We start from the raw sequence: 18,487 nt of genomic DNA, 5'->3' as shown, positions 1-18,487 counted from the left end.
GATTGGACCACACGACCAAGGCGAGCACTTGCCATGACTATGCATCTGACCCATAGCCACTGCAAGGCTCTCATCATCACCCACGGAATTAATAGCGAGTAGCGGCAGCTACAGCCTCATCATACTCTTTAAAGGGATCTCTGAAGACTAGAGGAGCTGGAGGAGGATCAGAGGGGAGCTTGACGAAGATTTTGCTAAGGACAAACCTGAGCTCACTACCACACTCCCTTGAGCCACTAGGCTAGAGGAGCGACGGGAAAAAAATCCATGGGGACCGTCCACACTCGGCACCGTGCGGACGTCCACCCAATTCTAACTTGTGGACCTTTTGATCTGACCGTCTATCTTGTCTTCCCAGTGCAGACGATCGCCTTTTTTTTTTGCGGAACAAGTGGCCTGAGGAGAGGAAGAAGAAGGATAGCTTGTAGGCTCTCGTTGAGGGACGAGCACAGGTAGGCTGAGGAGCTGCGGCTGAGAAACAGCCAGCATGAGAAGTACAAACAGGGCCCTAAACCCCAGTCACTCACTTAATCATATGCATCACATATGGAGCATGCATATGGGAAGTGCTTCCTAGCATCTCCTTTGGCAAAAGGCATCTCGGTCCAAATGAAACTGGGCCCACCACTTTCTGCCATTCTGTTAAGCACATTCCGAGAAATGCTAAGCAAAGAAGTTGCGTCACCTTTGTTTACATAGATTATGGCCCTGAAAATGTTAACATTTTAACAAGGAGGGACAAGTCCATTGGTATACTATCGGTCACTCCATCCACATACATTATACATATATAGCTAATTTGCACGAGTGTTAATTTGACTGGCAAAATATCCGGTGCAAAACCACGTACTGTGATAACATGTACCGGGAGAAAAATATGAAAACCAATTTAAAAAATGTATTTCAGTTGTTCAATTTTTTAAAAAAAATTGACACACCCATAATGCATGTTTGGATCCATAGTGCATGCAAACATGTACTCACGTCTCTAACATGGCTAGGAGGTATGTATACACATCTTTTTTGCCCTAGGTTATTATTAAAATATCAATTAAAAAGGTTCAAATTAAAAAAAATCCAACCAGTCTACATCAATTAGAACCAGTTTAGCTACTCCACCTTCTTACAACAAAAGGAGAGGCGCAGAAGTATAAACATCAGGGAGATTCCATCCTAGCCACCCGAATCTCAAACACAAGGGGATGCCGAACCATTCCAGCTCACAGCACTACACATGGGGCACGGAAAAGCTGTTCCAATTAGTTTCTTGCTTCAGATATCAAAGTCATCATCGTACATGCCTCCATCTGAGACTGTCATCGAAATCATCCATATCATCAAAATCAGCATCATCATCTTCAGTGACCACATCCAGCAGATCATCATACATATCCAGCTCAAAATCAGAGCCAGAGTTAGCTATGCTGCTTACGATGTAAGCCCGATACCTGAAGTCAGAGATGGAGTCATGAGGAAGCTTCAGATATCGTATCCTAGCACATTTCAATTTCAGTGCATCATCCATTTGTATGTTGTAGCACTGACGAATGTCAAGGGATTCAAGGCGAGGGCAACGGTCAAGGATTGCCATGAGTCCGTCATTGGTCAGCTGGTTACCAATCAACTGAAGTTCTTGGAGCCCAGGCATGGTGCTAGCGATCCCTAATGCTTCCGTGTCATCATCCATGCCCTCGTAGGGTGCAAACTCACTTTGAAGAATAGACCAGCGCTCATTCAACCTGAAGCATCTAAGTTGTGGGCAGGCTCTCCCAGCACTCTCACACACGCTGCCATTCAATGAGCAGAATGTAACATCTAGCTCCTCGAGCTGAGGGAAACCATTAATTGCCTCTGCAAAACCTTGATTAGTGACATGATGGCACAAGCAGAGATGGAGGCTCTTCAATGAGGGGGCCCTGCATGCAGAATGTGACCATCTGGATGAGTTTGTTTTTAGTGAATATAAGTAATAAGGTGTCAGACCCAAGCTGATTTCTAATATCATAACAGGCAGAATAAAAACTTGTGCTACAGAAATTGCTGAAAAGGGTCATAAAAATACCTTAGTAAATCAATGCCAATTCTTAAATCAACCAGTAATAATATATCAAAAATTATCTAAACCTGATTAGGAGGCAAAATTTAACATACAATCCACAAAAAAATATTTATAGCTCAATACTGCCTGAGTTGACACTATACAAACAATCTACGTGTCGGGTTCATAAACCCGGGGTCCCTCATGGACCGGCTTCTCAGCAAAGGCTCGGCCCGGCAGACAACGTTGCGAACGACGCGCAACTCTTGGGCCGGCCCAAACACCTAAACGACAGGCTAGAAGGACAATCCAATCTCCGACCGGAAGGCCTGGCCGAGGAGGAACGGCGCCCGCTTCCGACTCCGGCCCGCCTCTCCAACCGGAAGGCCTCACGAAAGAGGAACAACGCTCGCTTCCGACACCGGCCCACCTCCGGACGGCCGGAAATGCGCCGAAACTCCTGCTTACAGCTCCTCTCCGACTGGCGCAATCAGAGCCGACCGGGGACGCCCGCTCGGTAAGGACCAGGAAACGATCGGAGAAAGTAAGGCAGGACACTCAAGTCAACCGTAATACCAAGGACCGTACCCTGTACACCTGCAGGACAATACCCTGCGACCTCCTTAGCATGACAAAACCAAAACAGCGTTGTGGGTGCCGACATTTTCCCCTACAGTGCTGTGGGCGCCATCAACTCCCATACCAGACAAATACGGTAAGGCTCCCCCCACGTGTCTCTGAGGCATCAACAGTGTTGTGGGTGCCGATATTTATCATACCAGACGAACATGGTAAAACCCCTTGCATGCCTCTAGGTATCAACGAGTGTGGCAGGCACCGACGTCTGCCATACCTGAAGAAAACGACGCAACCTCCCACGTGCATCTGACATTAAACAGTATTGTGGACGCCTACCATCTTGTACCCACCGGCGTGGACAGCAAGACTTAGCAGCATGAGTACTCTCTTCCTCTCACTTGTAAGGTCATCCTCTTCATCTATAAAAGGAGATGAGCTCTTTTCCAACAGATAGATCGATCAGTTCACTCACCAGGTTCAAACCACAAGCACATGCTCGAACACTTAGCACATAGCGGGGCTCCCGTCACTCTCGGCCCTTCAGACCAGAGTCCGACCGGACCTCTTGTACCCCCCCATCTTTCTCCCTTCTGTTTGTAACCCCACAGCAAATTTCAAGCACCTGGGCTCAGGAATAAAGTCACCGACTGACTCAAACTGGACGTAGGACACGTTGCCTGAACCAGTATAAACCCTATGTCATTGAGTGCTAAGCCACCTCCGATCACAACGTATAGCAAAACTACAAATATTTACGTGTTGGTCACTTTCTGCACCAACACTATGTATCACATCTTGCTAAAAGATTGAAACAACGCAAGGATAATGAATCACAGTAAACAACTCTGACAGTGATAAGCATTATCTCAGCATAAATGAGAATTCAAACTTGCTGAATTCGGTAACTGTTGTAAATCAAATTTGGTACCACGTCCAAAAAAAATAGTTGATGCGGCAACACAAACAAAGGATAGATGAGCTAGTTCAATTTTGTGGAACTTGAAGGAAACAGTTGCATACAGCAAACACTAAAACAAAAAAGGGCGTACCCAGTGCAGAGAGCTCCCGCTCTGTGCGGGGTCTGGGGAAGGGTGTCAGTGGCAATCCTTACCCTCGCCTGTGCAATGCGAGGAGACCGCGACTCGAACCCGGGACCTTCTGGTCACAGGCGGTAAGACTCTACCGCTTGTACCAGGCCCGCCCTTCACACTAAACAAACAACAAAAATAAAATATCAATTCTGACTAAGAAGTCATTTACAAGCATTGGATAATTATATCAACGCTACATGATAAGAGTAATTTCAAGTAGCAGAAAGAAAATAACCACAGATGATAGTAAAAATTTGGCACCAGACAATTCAATTACATGATGAACTTCTCCTTTGATAGCTATATAAACTGATCTAGTTCTAGTAAATGGTTGTAGACTAACATCAAGCTGCACGGCATAATCAAATTTGTCAAGTCAACATTCAACACTAACATCAAGCTATTATTACGAATATGCAGCAGGAGGAGCAGGAACTGAGTTTACTCGGTTGAAGGCATGGATGTATACCCATACCACCAAGTTCAAGTCCTTGTCGGTGCCTATTTCTTCATAAATAAAAAGGCACCTAGTTCCTCCTAGGTTAGTTCAGTTTCTTAGATTGCTTCAAGTTTTTGGTGATTGGATTGATAATGCTCAGAACTAGGAGGTTGTTGGGACTCGGTTATATAAACCTAGATGTAATCATGAACTTAAGCAAAGAGTTATCTTTCTTCCCATCTCTACCCCATCTTTTACTTTCCCCAACATAGAGCATTGAGGTGAATAGCCCCACCCCAGTATCAACCATGACTACCATTTGCGTAGTCAGGGTACTCTTGCTGCCCACTACACAAATGTTTCTTCTCAAGACTGCATGAAACAGTGTTACTGAAAAAATAAAGGTCAGCGAAGTCAGCGACAACAAGATAGTTTGCCATTCGCCAAAGGTGACAAAGACATAATAATAAACTGCAGAAAAGTTCACCAGCTAGCAATGTTTGGATTCATTCTAGCAACGATGGCTAATGCTTCAACTACAAGAGAAAGGTCTTTGATAGAAACCATGGACCCTACTAGTTTATTGACGAACTGTTAATTCTTCCTTTGAGACAAATTTTTTGAAAGACATAAGTTTCCATGTCGAAGATATTCAATTTCTATATCCTACTATCAAACAGCCCATGAATATTGAAGTGTCTAATCCCAGAAATCCTGCTCTTGACCTTGGCAATACGCCCAAAGGATCTGCTTGCAACTGCCTCACAGTTCCTTTGGAGCAACGAGCCGAGCCTAACATCCAGAGTTCTAGACAAAATCTAGCTAGGTCAATGTGGAAAAAGTTCAAGGACTAGAGACAAATGCTACACAAAAGCCACATGTAAGATGCATGCTTTTAATAATTGCATTTTCCCATCCAATTTTATTTGGCCACTAAGTTTTCAAATTGTCTTGTCCTCGAAAAAAATCATAAGGACAAGACATCATTATCAGACCTGTACTTTCTTTTCTACAAGTGGAAAAGGTGGTAAATTCAGATCTCTTGTATCGACCTTAGAGTGATTAACCTACTCACAGCATGTCATTTTATTTTATCCTAAGTAACCGAATCCTGTACACAAATAGGCAGACAAGGAAGACCGACACTGTGCTCGAAGTTTACCTTGAGGTGGAATCGTACGTTTAGCTAAGAATGCTCTAAAGAAATGCAGAAAGATTAAACATTTCCTCAACGGAAAAAGTCTACTTAACTCCCCCACCTTTCATACTTGGTCTACTCTACCCCCAACTATGAAACCGTCTGCTAAAACCGTCTATTTTACCCCCTGGGCGGTTTTCAGACAACGGTTGCTACAGTAACAGCAGGCTTGATGCAGTAACGGTGGGTTGCTACAGTACCGGTGGTTTTGACTTTTCTTTTTTTTTTACTTATTTTCGGTGAATTTTTGAAAAATCATAATAAATCATAGAAAAATCATAAAATGAAAAATCTAATTTTATTGGACTCCACATGAGTAGATCTACACAGTGAATATATAATACGGTATGCTTTAATACAAATTTTTTTTGTAGCTTTAGATTAATTGAAAAATCTAATTTTGTCTGTAATTAATTGGAATAATTCATAACTGCAGCTTCTATGGTCCAATTGTGGTGAAATTTTTATGGTACGCTAATTATTGTATGCTTGAACTATAGTAAAAATTTCGTACTCATTGGACTATGTATAACTTAGTTATAGATAAATTCTAATTAATTACAGACAAAATTAGATTTTCCAATTAATCTAAAGCTACAAAAAAAATGTATACTAAAGCATACCGTATTATATATTCATTGTGTAGATCTACTCATGTGGAGTCCAATAAAATTAGATTTTTCATTTTATGATTTTTCAAAAATTCACCAAAAAAAAAAGAAAGAAAATTCAAAACCACCGGTAACATAGAAAACCCGCTGTTACGGTGTTGCAAAACCACTGTCTGAAAACCGCCCAGGGGGTAAACTAGACAGTTTTAGAAAGTTCAGGGGGTAAAACAGACGGTTTCATAGTTGGGGGTGAAGTACAGGTATGAAAGGTAGGGGTTTAAGTAGACTTTTTCCTTTTCTCAACATTCTGCTGAAAATGTAGCTTGAGGTGGAACCGTACGTTTAGCTAAGAATGCTCTAAAAATGCAGAAAGATTAAACATTTCCCCAAAATTGGTTGCCGTAATCAAGCACAGTGAGTACGAACCACGAATTAGCTAGAGCCTGCGTCTCCATCCATCATTTAATTAACAAAAAGAAATGCAAACGGAGTGGGTAAAGCTTCCCCGACCTCTGAGAGATGTAGCGTAGGAGCTCGTCGTTGACGAAAGTCTCGGCCACGAACGCCTCCATGGTGCCCACGGAGCGGTCGACGGCGGCGCGCGCCATGGCCTCGACCTCCTCGGTCTGCAGCTGGTCCCCCTGGTAGGTCATGTCGACGCGGCGCCACAGCGTGGGGTCCGAGGCCGCGAGGCGGCGCCACGCGCGGCAGACCAGCCCGGCCCCGAGCAGGATCTCGGCCACGTCCAGCTTCGCGAACACGGCCGCCAGCGCGTCCGACGGCATCTCCGCCCATTCTCGCGCCTCTTCCTCCGCGGCCGTGGGCGAAGCCGCCGCCGGCGGCGGCGGCAGCGAGGACATTGGGTAGGGTTAGGGTTCGCCGGCGCCCGGCTGGGTGTGGGAGTGGGGTAGCGCCGGGAGTTGGTGACGAGTGGAGATGGTAGTGGTTGTCTTCTCTTTAGCACTGTGTTGGGCCACGTCTAGGCTTGCAAGTAGCGCGGGCCACGCTGCCAGCCCATTGGGCAGGCCCGCTCCGTCAGCCTGCATAATCCTACAGGCCAGCCCATATTCCCGAAGCAGGGTAGAATGGAAACCCAGCAGGCCAGCACGTTTATTTGGGCGTAATCCTGCAGGCCAGCCCATAATCCCTTTAATAATTGGAATTCGTTTCAGGCCAGTGTTGTCTGTAGGAAGGAAACAAGGAATGCCTTGTTATTGTTGTCCATCCCCCCCAACCCCCCAAGAAAGCATGAGGGAATTCGCCCTGCCATTGTTATGCGATTGAAAGTTTGCTACCCTTACAGTTCTCATCGCAAATTCGCAATGGCAGTGATGCAATCTCTAGCTACATAGCAATGAGTAGATTTTGGTGCTGCTCCTATGGCTCGTCCAGTTTGTTTATACATGTAGGTTTCTCTGTTCTATACCTGTCTTGTCACATGTTCAAGTTCTCTGCAACATCTGCTCTGGTGTTTATACCGTTAACTGTTTATTCCCATGTTCTACTTTGTTTGCATGTTCACCTCGTGTTTAGCTAGCTAATGTAAACACTGATAGTAGCATGCTCCTGATTGGCCCTATTCTATAGCATGTGTTTTGGACAATTTCACAGTTTTTGAAATCTATATTCCATCTTCTATTCATGTTAACAATTTTAGAATCGATAGTAGAATTCTCCTGATAGGCCCTTCTATAGCATGTGTTCTGAACAATTTCTGTTTTTGAAATCTGTCTTCTATGAAGCTTTCAGAAATCTGTCCTCTATGCATGTTAACAATTTCAGAACTGATAGTAGCATATACTCCTGGTAAGCCCTTTCTGTTCACTTGTGTGGCAGGCAAAATATGACATTCCACATATAACTGGGCTCTGCACTCTATTTGATGTAGTGTTGCTCATAATATATTTATGTTTCTATAACAGAGAATTTAAAGTGTGAAATCGAGCAAAAGAGAAGACATGCGAGGCCTGAAAAAACAAATCATGGGAAGTGTTGCTAAATACTTCAATGGTGGATATGCAGCAGGTTATATATCCAAGAGGATGCCCCTCTTGATATTTGAATCTAGAGGTCGACCAAGCATATTTCCTAATAATTACCTCAGAAGTCATTAATTTTTTTATTGGCAATTATCTCGGCTCACTATCAAACCATTATAAATATAAATCGAAAAGTGATATTTTATTAATATGTCCTATGCTTTTTTCTTCAATCAAAATAGTAGGATTGGTTCTCATAATTATCAATATGCCCATGTGAACCATTTTTTCGCGTTCGTAAGTCGCAGACGCCTACCCTAATGTGTCTTGCCTCATTGCTGGCCTATGCCTATCGAGGCAGTGGCGGATCTAGGACGAAAATCTAGGGGGGGGGGGGGGGGGGGGGGGGGGGGTTAAGTTCACACAAGGACGAAGGCATCAAGCTCAGCTCAACGCTCTAGCATCGTCTTCAACCTCAGCTCAACGCTCAAGCTCCTCCTTTCCATTCTCCAATGGCAGAAAAATTTAGGGGGGCTGAGGGGGGCTCCACAGGCTCAGCCACGGTAGGGGGGCTCAAGCCCCCCAGCCCCGGTGGCAGATCCGCCCCCTGTACCGAGGTCCACCATCCCCCGCTACTCCCTCTTCCTGTCCGACTTTCTTCTTCTCTTGATGTCACTCTCGTGACTGAATTATGACTCAATCTCACAACGGTGGGCTCTAGCCGGTGTGTTGCCAGTGGATATAGATATACAAAAACCTCGTGGTTTGTTAGCCCGCCCTGAAGCCCGCCTTCTTTGCTCGGCCTGAGCACACCACGGCTTGATAGCAGGCGTGCTCGGGCCAGCTCAGCCTGATGAACAGAGTTGTGCTTTAGCCGCACTTAGGCATGCCAGGCAGCACACCCTGGTTCATTTAAAACCGAGGACCTGGCAAAAAGACCCACTATCATAGCTATCAAATATATACAAGCAACTGTAGCCCTAATCCCCAATTTCCATCACCATCACTTGACCAGCAACCGCTCATATGCTCCCCGTACCGGCTTGACAGTCGGCTCGCTTGGCTACTCCCCTCATCTCATCGTAGACCCATGAAGCCTCCCTCGCTGCCTTCGCTAAGAACCACCTTTTCGTCTCCCTCCTCGCCCAACTACCTGGCCAAGCGTTGCTTCCTTCCCATTCGACCACCCTGCCAAAAGCACCGCCTCCTCGGCTCCTCCTTGTTTGGCCACCCTCGTCCCACGCCGGCAACATACTCCAAGTGGTGGGCTGCCCAGCTTGTTGGACGTGTCATGCCAATCAAGCTAGCCTAGCATGAAAATAGACTTAGCGTATTCACTACTATGATAAACTTAACCGAGACGGGCAACGCGTCCGCCTCGGTCCAAAGGTCACCGTAAATCAAACTTTACCGAAGCGGTTCAAATGTCCACCTTGGTTAATCAAATGAAAAACAAAATAAATAAATAAAAAAGCACATGGATAAGCCCAGGGAGCCCATCCACGCCGTCGGATCCACGCCGCTCGCCTCAGCCAGATCCGGGCACCGGGAGCGCCGCCGGGGAGAAGGGTGCCGGACTCGCCGCGGTGGAGGAGGTGGGGGCCGGATCCACCGTCGGGGAGGACGAGGGGCCGGATCTGCCGTCGGAGAGGAGGGGGCCGGATCCGCCGCTGGGGAGGAGGAGGGGCGTCGACGTGGTTGGAGGGAGAGGAGGAGGGCCGGTGTGTGTGTGAAAGAGAGGAGTAGGAGGGGTCGGTGTGGGGAGAGGCGCCGTGCTCAGCGTAGCTGATGGGCTGAGGGAGAGGGAGGAGAGGATGAGAGTGAGAATGAGTGAGTGAAACCCTAAAATCCCGTATATATACTCCGAGCGATATATCGAGCTGAGATGGGCTTTTCTAAATCGGAGTGGGCTTAGCCACATTAACGGAGGCGGCCTTTTTAAGGGGTCCACCTCCGAAAATGGAGACATTTTTCGAGGCGGGCCTTCCGTAAATCGATTTTGCGAGGCGATTAATTGTGACAACACGGTTAATAAAAATAACTGCCATACTAAATCGATTTTTGCGAGGCGGTTAATTGCGGCCGCGAAGCTCCAGCGAAACCCTAGCTCGCCGCGGCGGGGCAGTGGCGGCGGCGAAGGCGAGGCCGAGGCCGAGGAGGGGCGCCGGCAAGGGAGGAAGAAGAGGGCCGGGACGGAGGAAGAAGATGACTGAGGCTTTGCAAAATATCATGCGTCGGTGGGGGAGACAGACCCTTTTGGGAAATGATGCAAATTCTGTTAGAATGAACATTATTGGAGCTCTTTAAAAAAACTTGAAACTCCGTGCATCTATAATTCTATATATGTACTTCATACTACTATCATATGCATCATCAGTGCAAAACAAAGAAAGAAAAAGAAAAATTGAAGCTGTTCAAACTCGTTCTGCTTTAATAATAATTCACATAAAAATAATGACAAATCTCGAGTGTTAAGATATCGAGGGAGAACGTCGAGAAGGAAATAAGAATCGGCTGTGCTGTGCTCCTGTTCGTGGCTGCATACGTCATGCCGGCGGCAGCTTGGCGTCAGAAAGCATAGGACGACGACGACTCGACACTTGACATTCAGTACGCTATATACGTATATAGATAGATAGATTATCCTAGGCGAAATAATTTACTAGCTAGTGAGGCCCGCCTACAAAAGAAGGTTAGGTTCCACATCAGCTAAGCTATCTTCATAAACTTCCATCGCACTTTCAGTTCCGTTAGCTCGTCCGACACGACCATGAGAGTCAAATCCTGCCAACTATACGATATATGTCTATAAATATATGTACATACTCAGCCTCAGTTTCAACCAAATTTCAATCACAAGTTGTTGATGGTTTGTACCTACTTGATGGTTTGTACCTATTCTGTCTCCCAAAAGAATGTTACCGTAGGGGTTCCTACTAAAAAAAATTGACTAGATTTGAAAAAAAAAAAATAGCAGCATTTGTACCTAAAAATAAGTTTATTATAAAAAATATGTTTAACGATTCATCTAATGATACTAATTATATACCATAAATGTTAATATTTTTTATATATATTTGGTTAAAGTTAAAATGTTTGACTTCTCAGAACATGAGAATGGCATTCTTTAAAAGACAAAGGGAGTAAATCTCTCTCGCTCTCGTACAAAAAGTAACGTAATTCTCAGTTCGTTTGAAAATATATTTTATGATATGTTGTTGACGTTTCTAAATAGTTATACTATGAAAATATTCTATTAATAAATAAATATAATAATAATAACTTTTTTGGTATTATAGATAATATCAGTGAAATGTTGTTTACATTTCTAAGACGGAAGGAGTATATACTACGTGTCAGTACCCTGTGATACATAGACGTACACATTGCCGACTCTCCCAAGGACCAAGGAGTATAATTCACAACCTACCAACCAGGTATACATATGAATTGGTATTCTACAGGCGCCGGTTTTTTCCTTTTTCTTTTTCCTAGGCGATGAACAACGGCCATTGGATCCTAATCCAACTCAGTTACTTCTTCCACGCAGCCCGCACTCCTGATGCCCACTCCCTCGCCTACCACCGACCACCTCCCATTCCCAACGGCGTCCCTGCGCCGTGCCTGCCTCCGCTGCCCACTGCCGCGCTAACCTGGCATCGTCGGACCATTCCCATAGCTCCCGTCCCCTCCCTTGGCCAACGGTCGTCCTCCGCCGCCAGTGGCCCACGGCAGTCCCGCTGCCTCGCCGCGCCGCGGGCCACCGGCGCCCTCGTTTCCCCCCCTCTGGCCGACCTACTTCCCTGAAGGCCCCTTTCTAAGCCCGCCGAAAATCAGCCCTCTCGAACCCCCGAATGTTTCGTTGGCGAGGAGAGCGGAGCGTGAAATCGTTCTCGATTTCAGGCACCTGTATTATAGGAGCTAGATACGCATGCAATACAAATCATGGACCTTTATTTCATTCGTTCGTTCATCCGTGTGAATTGCTACAGGTGCATAAAGAAAAGCTTAGCTAGCCCGCCATTTTTGGGCAGCCGGGCAGGTATACGGTGTTGACATACATACATACAAGTAGGACGGATTTACAACGCTAGCTAGTTGTGGCAAATTTGAATAAAAAGAAGAAGCAAATTACACGCGAATTCAAATCCATTCAGTTGTGGAGGTGTACTTATATAGCAAGCTCATCGTCGATCAAGACGACGACGACGACGACAACGTACGGTTCGTTCGTTCGTTATTGACAAATTCCAAACTTTCACGCGGATGCATGATGGTATACGTACACGTGTACGTACTAGCAGGTCGGACTTGCATCGATCACGAGGAGGGCTGGTTCATCTGCTCCTGGAACTCGGGCAGGTGCTGCTCCTGGACGCACATGGTCATGATGCGTGCGCCGGGCTTGGGCGCAGGCGGCGCCCCGATGACGGCGACGGCCATGAACGGGTGGTAGGAGAAGGGCACGACGTGCGTGGGCGTGCCCCAGCCGTAGTCCACCTCGAGGAACCCGAGCCTCGTCCAGTCGGAGACGAAGAGGGAGTCGTAGGTGAAGGTGAGTTCGTAGGGGTCCCGATCAAACCCGCCCACCGCCCACCGCGCGAAGTCGGCGGCGAGCCTAGCCTTGGCGTCCCGGACGGCGCGCACCACCTCCACCACGTCGGCCGCCGCCACTTCCCCGCTGGGCCGCGTCGCCTTCACGGTGTAGAAGCAGTTACCGTAGAACCCGCTGGCCGGCGACGCCGTCGCCGGAAGCAGGTGGCGGGTGTTGGCGAAGAAGCAGACGTGGACGGGCGCGGCGGGGTCCGGGATCGCGAGCGCGCGGACGCGGGCCTGCCAGGTGCGCGCCACGCACACGTCGAACGCCGAGCAGCGCTGCCCCGTGGTCTCCAGGTACCTCGACTTGACCTTGGCGATGTGGTCCGGGCTGAGGTCCGTTGTGAAGTACACCAGGTCGAGCAGGTCGAGGCGCGGCGGCGGCGCCGGCATCTTGGGCGGGTCCGGGATCACGTCGCGCGCCCAGATGGGGGAGATGCGGGGTTTGGTGATGGCGGCGCCGCCACGGGCGTAGTCCGCCACCGCGTTGATGAACTGCCCGGCGCCTAGCCCGTCGGCGATGGTGTGGACGGAGATGAGACCCACCACGAAGCCGCCGCACGTGAACTCCGTCACCTGCGGTGATGCATCCACGTACGTGTGCATGATGATGCGTATAGTAGGTTGTTATTAGTAGTCCATTTCCAATAACGTCATGAGTGAGAGAAGCTAATAATATGCAAAATATATACTAGTAATTAACTTGATAAGGTTAACAATGATTAAGGTGAGATGAACTAGTAGAGTTAGTTAGCCACACCATATGTAGTAGTAAGTACAGGATGATGAAGCAATGCAAACGACAACGTGTGAATCGCGTAAAGGAGGAGAATATCTGATGATTGATCAATGGGAGGTTAAAATTTGGTAGCAAGAGATAAGGTGAGTCGACGCGGCCGTTGTCACTCGACCAGAGTGAAAGCTACGTGAGCGATGGAGGCACTTGACCTGCATGCCCAAACACTCCAAACAGCTTTTCACCCCGGCCGGCCAGCCTGTAGTGCGTTATTATCCATACAGATGTTAGTACCGCAGAGCCTTTTCTTTTTTGAGACGCTAACATCTTACCAACCACGATGAGTTAAGTAGTGGACTGCACCACTAGATTTACTGAAAAAGTAGTGGATCGGATGCACTGCTGCACCACTAGATTTACGAAGATTAATTTACCTATTTTCCCAGCTTTTTCTGGACACTGAAGATTCATGCACTTTTTTCATGCATGATGCGCCATATCTTAGATCTGTACTATATAAGACTAGTCATATCTCGGTGGCGGTCGCCATTTGTCACCAGAGCTAGCGCATGTAGATAATGTACAGTGATGGCCCATGCTGAAACTAATCATGCATATGATTAATATATAATCCAACTTGAGACGACAAAAGATATGTGTGAGGATTATATATATAGGCGCGTGCGTGCTCTTCGGCCGGCTGGCCGGCTTGGAGCTTGTAGTGGCTAGTTAGCTAGCCTAATATATACATGCATACTACTGAGAAAAGCTAGCTGCCATTAGCATAAATCCTTTTGCGATCACTTGCTTGTTATTTGTGGCGGCCGGCTGCAGTGTTGAGTATTAGTATTTTGCCAATGTCCAAATAAAACGTCGTCATCACTTGTTACTTTTGGCTGTGCGTGCAGTGAGTGTGTGTATATATATTACTAGTACTAGTATATTTGGCAACGGTACTACCGGTCCCTTACTGTTGCCTAACTTTTCCTTTATTTGGCCTAATATAATTGTTCATTATATATAACACATCACACGGAAAAAGAAGTTAAATTAGGAAGCGTGGCAACAACAGCGGGCGCCACCAGTGTCGATCAGTGTCCCTTGGTGGTAAGCAGCAGCGTTTTTTGTTGTACCATCTGCTTTGCTGGTAATCAATCCCTAGCTAGAGGTTAATAACGACCTTACAACAACCTTCAGATAGCTACGTAAACCAACATGCATGCATACATACATAGTACAACAAGACTGGAGAAATGGACATGAAGTAAACATTACGTATGGCACATGTCATTCTCCGGTCCACTTGATGCTGATTATAGCGTAGGAGTACTATTTATTTATCTTTTCCGACCAGATTACTAGATAGTTTAGAAATGGATATGTATAGGTAGCTAGCTTAGCTAGCTCGATGTCACGCATGCATCATGCACTGTAGACTGTAGACTGTAGTGTAGTGGTGGTACTGGTAGGCAGGTAGGTATATACTATGTATGTAGGCGCACTCCATCCTGTCCTGATGGAGCTTATTTTTATTCTGAGATTGAGATTGTGTGGCTCCAAACTACTACATAAATTACTATGCAAGATGATGGGTTCAAAGCTGGCTGGCCGGCTAGTAGGAGATGCGAATCTCGATGCTCCGGAGCGTCTTGCTTGACCGATCATTTCCTTTTTCTTTTGCGAGATCTTCGTTCACCGATCTTCTCTTTAGTCATTAAAATAAAACAAATATTACACTAATTAATATGCCCCGTCTTAGAGCGAGCATATATCAGTGGAGATCTGATCCGATCCTTTAGAGGCAAACATGCATACATGCATGTTGCTTGTTCTTTACTTGCATTTACATTCGTAGGCCCTCTTCGCTTCTCTTATAATCCGTCTTTTTCAGATTGTTTTTTCAGCTAGAACAATATTTTTCTCTCACAATAAATCAGTCGAAACAATATTTTGACTTGTTTTTTCAGCGAAGCTAACGGAGCCCTGGTGCGTATATATATTCGGTATCAGTAGTTGGTTGGCGGTCACTGTTGTACATGCGTCGTCGTACATACGTCTTGGTGCTGCTAGCTCATCATCATCATCCCATCAGCATCATTCAGTCCGCGCCTCACCTACCCAACCCATGGAATGGACGAATAGCTCGCTCGCTAGCGACACCTGTTACGTACTAGTAGCCCCTCTCTCCCTCACTACGCCTCACCCACTGTTAACTACACCACTTATTTGCTTAATTAATTGTGCACGGCGACGACACTGCACGTAGCCATCGCAAACTAATTAATTAAAAAGCAGAGACATGTATACGTTCTATTTTTAGAAAACGTCTTGGCGATTTCATTGCACCGCTTGTTTTAAATTATACCACTGCGTACATATAAATAATATAAAAATTAACTAAGTACATACGTAGGTATGGAGGCAGTCCACCGTACGTACGTTCCTAGCTAATAATACGTGTATATATATATATAATAATAATAATAATAATAATAATAATAATAATAATAATAATAATAATAATAACATACAAGATAGGATCGTTTGTTATATTCAGTTGATATGATGATGACGGATCGAACCTTTTTTTTTTAAAACTAGCGGAGGCGAAGATTTTGATGCATACATATATATATGGTTGACTAGTCATACGTCAAGGTTTTGCATGTTGCTAGCTAGTTACTCCGTGAGTGCGAAATTCTTTAGACAAATCATATATGTTTCGTGGTCGAATGACGCTGGTACCGTTTCAACCGTGCCGTACATTTTTCAACCACAATCCCTATATATCATATCTTTGAGACTTAACAGTAATAATAATATTATTATTATGCATGCATGGCGCCAAAGTTTCTTAGCTTCAAAATAAGGGTTCTCTCTCTTTTCCTTGACTCTCTCTTTTCCAGTGTGATTCGCTACTTAACTTTCTTTTCACTAGGTTACTAATCATGCTTCTCATTATCACTAATTCAGCTTACTATACAATGTTTTTTTTGTTTTGCATTCTAGTACATGCAAGACAAAAAAATGCATCATGAAACTACTACTCCTAGCTAGGCATGTTAACTTTTTACTACTTCTTGATTCATGCATGCATGGAGTCTAGAGATGTCTATAGTGCAGTGATCACAACACACACATACATACCTGCATCATGAGCGGCATGTCGAGCGGGTTGACGTCGGGCGCGGGCTCCGGCAGCAGCTCCTCCTTGGGAATCAGCATGGGGTGGTCCAGGTGCCGGACCTCCTCCAGGGAGCACGCCGCGGCGGCCTCCACGAACCAGGCGCCCTCGCCGGTGCACGCCACCCGGACCTCCCCGTCCTCCGCCTCCACGAACCGCCCCGCGAACGGGTAGTAGTCCACCAGCGCCTTCCCCAGCGCCTCCCGCAGCGCCTTCGCCTGCGGCGCCTTGGCCGCCGCTGGCTTGTTGTCGCCGGCGAACACGTGCAGCGACCGCACCAGGTGGCGCAGCCCCGCCACGCGGTCGATCACCGACAGGCGCAGCGTCTCCCGCGGCGTTGCCGACGACGGCGGCACCAGCGACCTGCTCGTCCTCGTCACCGGGAACCCGGCGGTGTCATCGATGGTGCCCATGCTTAGCTTAGCTAGCTAGCACCTTGCTTCTTTTTTTTTTCTTTCCTTTTTGGAGTGTGTGTGTAGTGATTAAGCTGCTAGCAGCTAGTGTGTGTGTGCGCGCGCGCTCATGTATGAAATGTGTTTGAGAGATGGCACGAGTATATATAGGCCCAACCCGACCCAACCCAAGAGGGACGTCTAATGGCCACAAATGACAGTACTATATATATACAGGAATGTATATATATATATATAAGTCCAAACAGTCGGACGACGGCGTCTGCGAGCGTACGTGCCGGGCTGTTTGGTTTACCTGATGGGAGTAGTCCGGATCAGAGTGACTCCGGGCGGACGAGGTGGCCCATCGGTTTGGTGACGGACGAGCTGAGTTCATTACGTGCCTCAGTCCAAACGACTCCGTAGGGTCGGATGTAGGTTCGGATGGCTCCGGAATGGGTCCGTCATGCAGTCCAAACACGCTAGACATTCTTAAAACCAAACGTGCTCTGCCAGGTCATCATCCGGACCTGCTGCTAGGAATGATTCCATGCCGGGTGCGTTTAAACAAATTCATAACCACATCAGCGTGTCCGACCATTCTCGATCATGTCAACAACCAGAAGACAATTGGTTATTACAAGAAATTAAATAAACGGTTGTTAGCTTTCCCTTTATCGTTTCCTTTTAATTATTTTCATGTACCTTTCTAACGTAGTACTCCAACTAACCCCTCCTCATCAACCTGTTAAATTTGTCTGAAACAATAACTTGCCTATTTATTTGCATAATTGGACACAAATTGCATGAAAAAACCAGCATGTGGCCAAAGGATGTCGTCGTCCGTGCGGCGAACATACAGTAGCTTTGACTTCTCGTCAATCATGCAAGAAAAAATCTTATGGTGTGGAAGCAACATCACATTGACACTTGGAAATTGAGTCACGGAAGAGGAGGATGAGGAGGAGGCTGCTGTTAAGTTTCTCTAACATGTGTGCGTGCCCCCCATTTCGCGCGAGTTCGTCTAACTTGTGATGAGTTGCAGGGACCTCCTCTCCAAAGAAAAATCATCGTTACATGTAGCATATTTATGTTACAACACGTTAAACTTCAAAAGTTTCACAAAAATACTAAGATACCATTCCTAGAGGTGGTGGCTCCTCTGAAAAACGTTTCATATGAGAATCAAAAGAAAACGTTATCCTTTTTCTATTGAAGCAACTCTTGCCTGTGATGGTAAGTAAAATTAAAGGAAATGCATGGGGAGATTCAACGGTTCGAATGTTCGAGAACGCGTGCGCAAAAAAATCGCACGACTGCAATGGTCGCCTAGTGGGGTTAGCTCCGATGTAAAAAGAATTCTCATTTTCTATGATTGCTTTTAAATGGATTTTCAGATGTTGTCGGCTTAGACGCCTCTAGAAATATATACCCAGAGGCGGTTTCTTGGTCGACTGTAAAAATGACCTAAGGAACTATCTACGGAGATGCCATTATAGCCACAAGCCACCTTTAGAAATCATTTTTGTATGAAATGTATGTTAGCTATACAAAGTTGTAGAGCTCGACGACATATAAAACTTTTTGTAGTTGATGAAGTTTTTATTTGAGATCGTTTAGGGCCTGAAAGGATGAAGATGCCCA

The 18,487-nt window shown here is 46.2% G+C and overlaps 1 protein-coding gene and 1 pseudogene across 1 annotated transcript; both read right to left on the bottom strand.

The window, feature by feature from the left end:
• Positions 1-1,033: 1,033 nt before the first annotated feature.
• Positions 1,034-7,167, bottom strand: LOC136518503 (F-box protein SKIP19-like; annotated as a pseudogene).
• A 4,705-nt stretch (positions 7,168-11,872) lies between these two features.
• LOC136518892 (acyl transferase 4-like) lies at positions 11,873-16,984 on the bottom strand. Its single transcript, XM_066512587.1, has 2 exons — positions 16,415-16,984; positions 11,873-13,107 (listed from the first exon to the last, which is right to left on the bottom strand). Exons 1-2 carry the CDS (start codon positions 16,862-16,864, stop codon positions 12,256-12,258), a joined length of 1,302 nt encoding a protein of 433 aa, XP_066368684.1. The 5' UTR covers positions 16,865-16,984; the 3' UTR covers positions 11,873-12,255.
• Between the last annotated feature and the right edge of the window lie 1,503 nt (positions 16,985-18,487).

Source organism: Miscanthus floridulus, chromosome 17, assembly GCF_019320115.1.
Source record: "Miscanthus floridulus cultivar M001 chromosome 17, ASM1932011v1, whole genome shotgun sequence".
Taxonomy (NCBI): Eukaryota; Viridiplantae; Streptophyta; class Magnoliopsida; order Poales; family Poaceae; genus Miscanthus; species Miscanthus floridulus.
The sequence above is the reverse complement of the archived record's forward strand: the minus strand, read 5'-3'. Positions and strand labels throughout refer to the sequence as shown.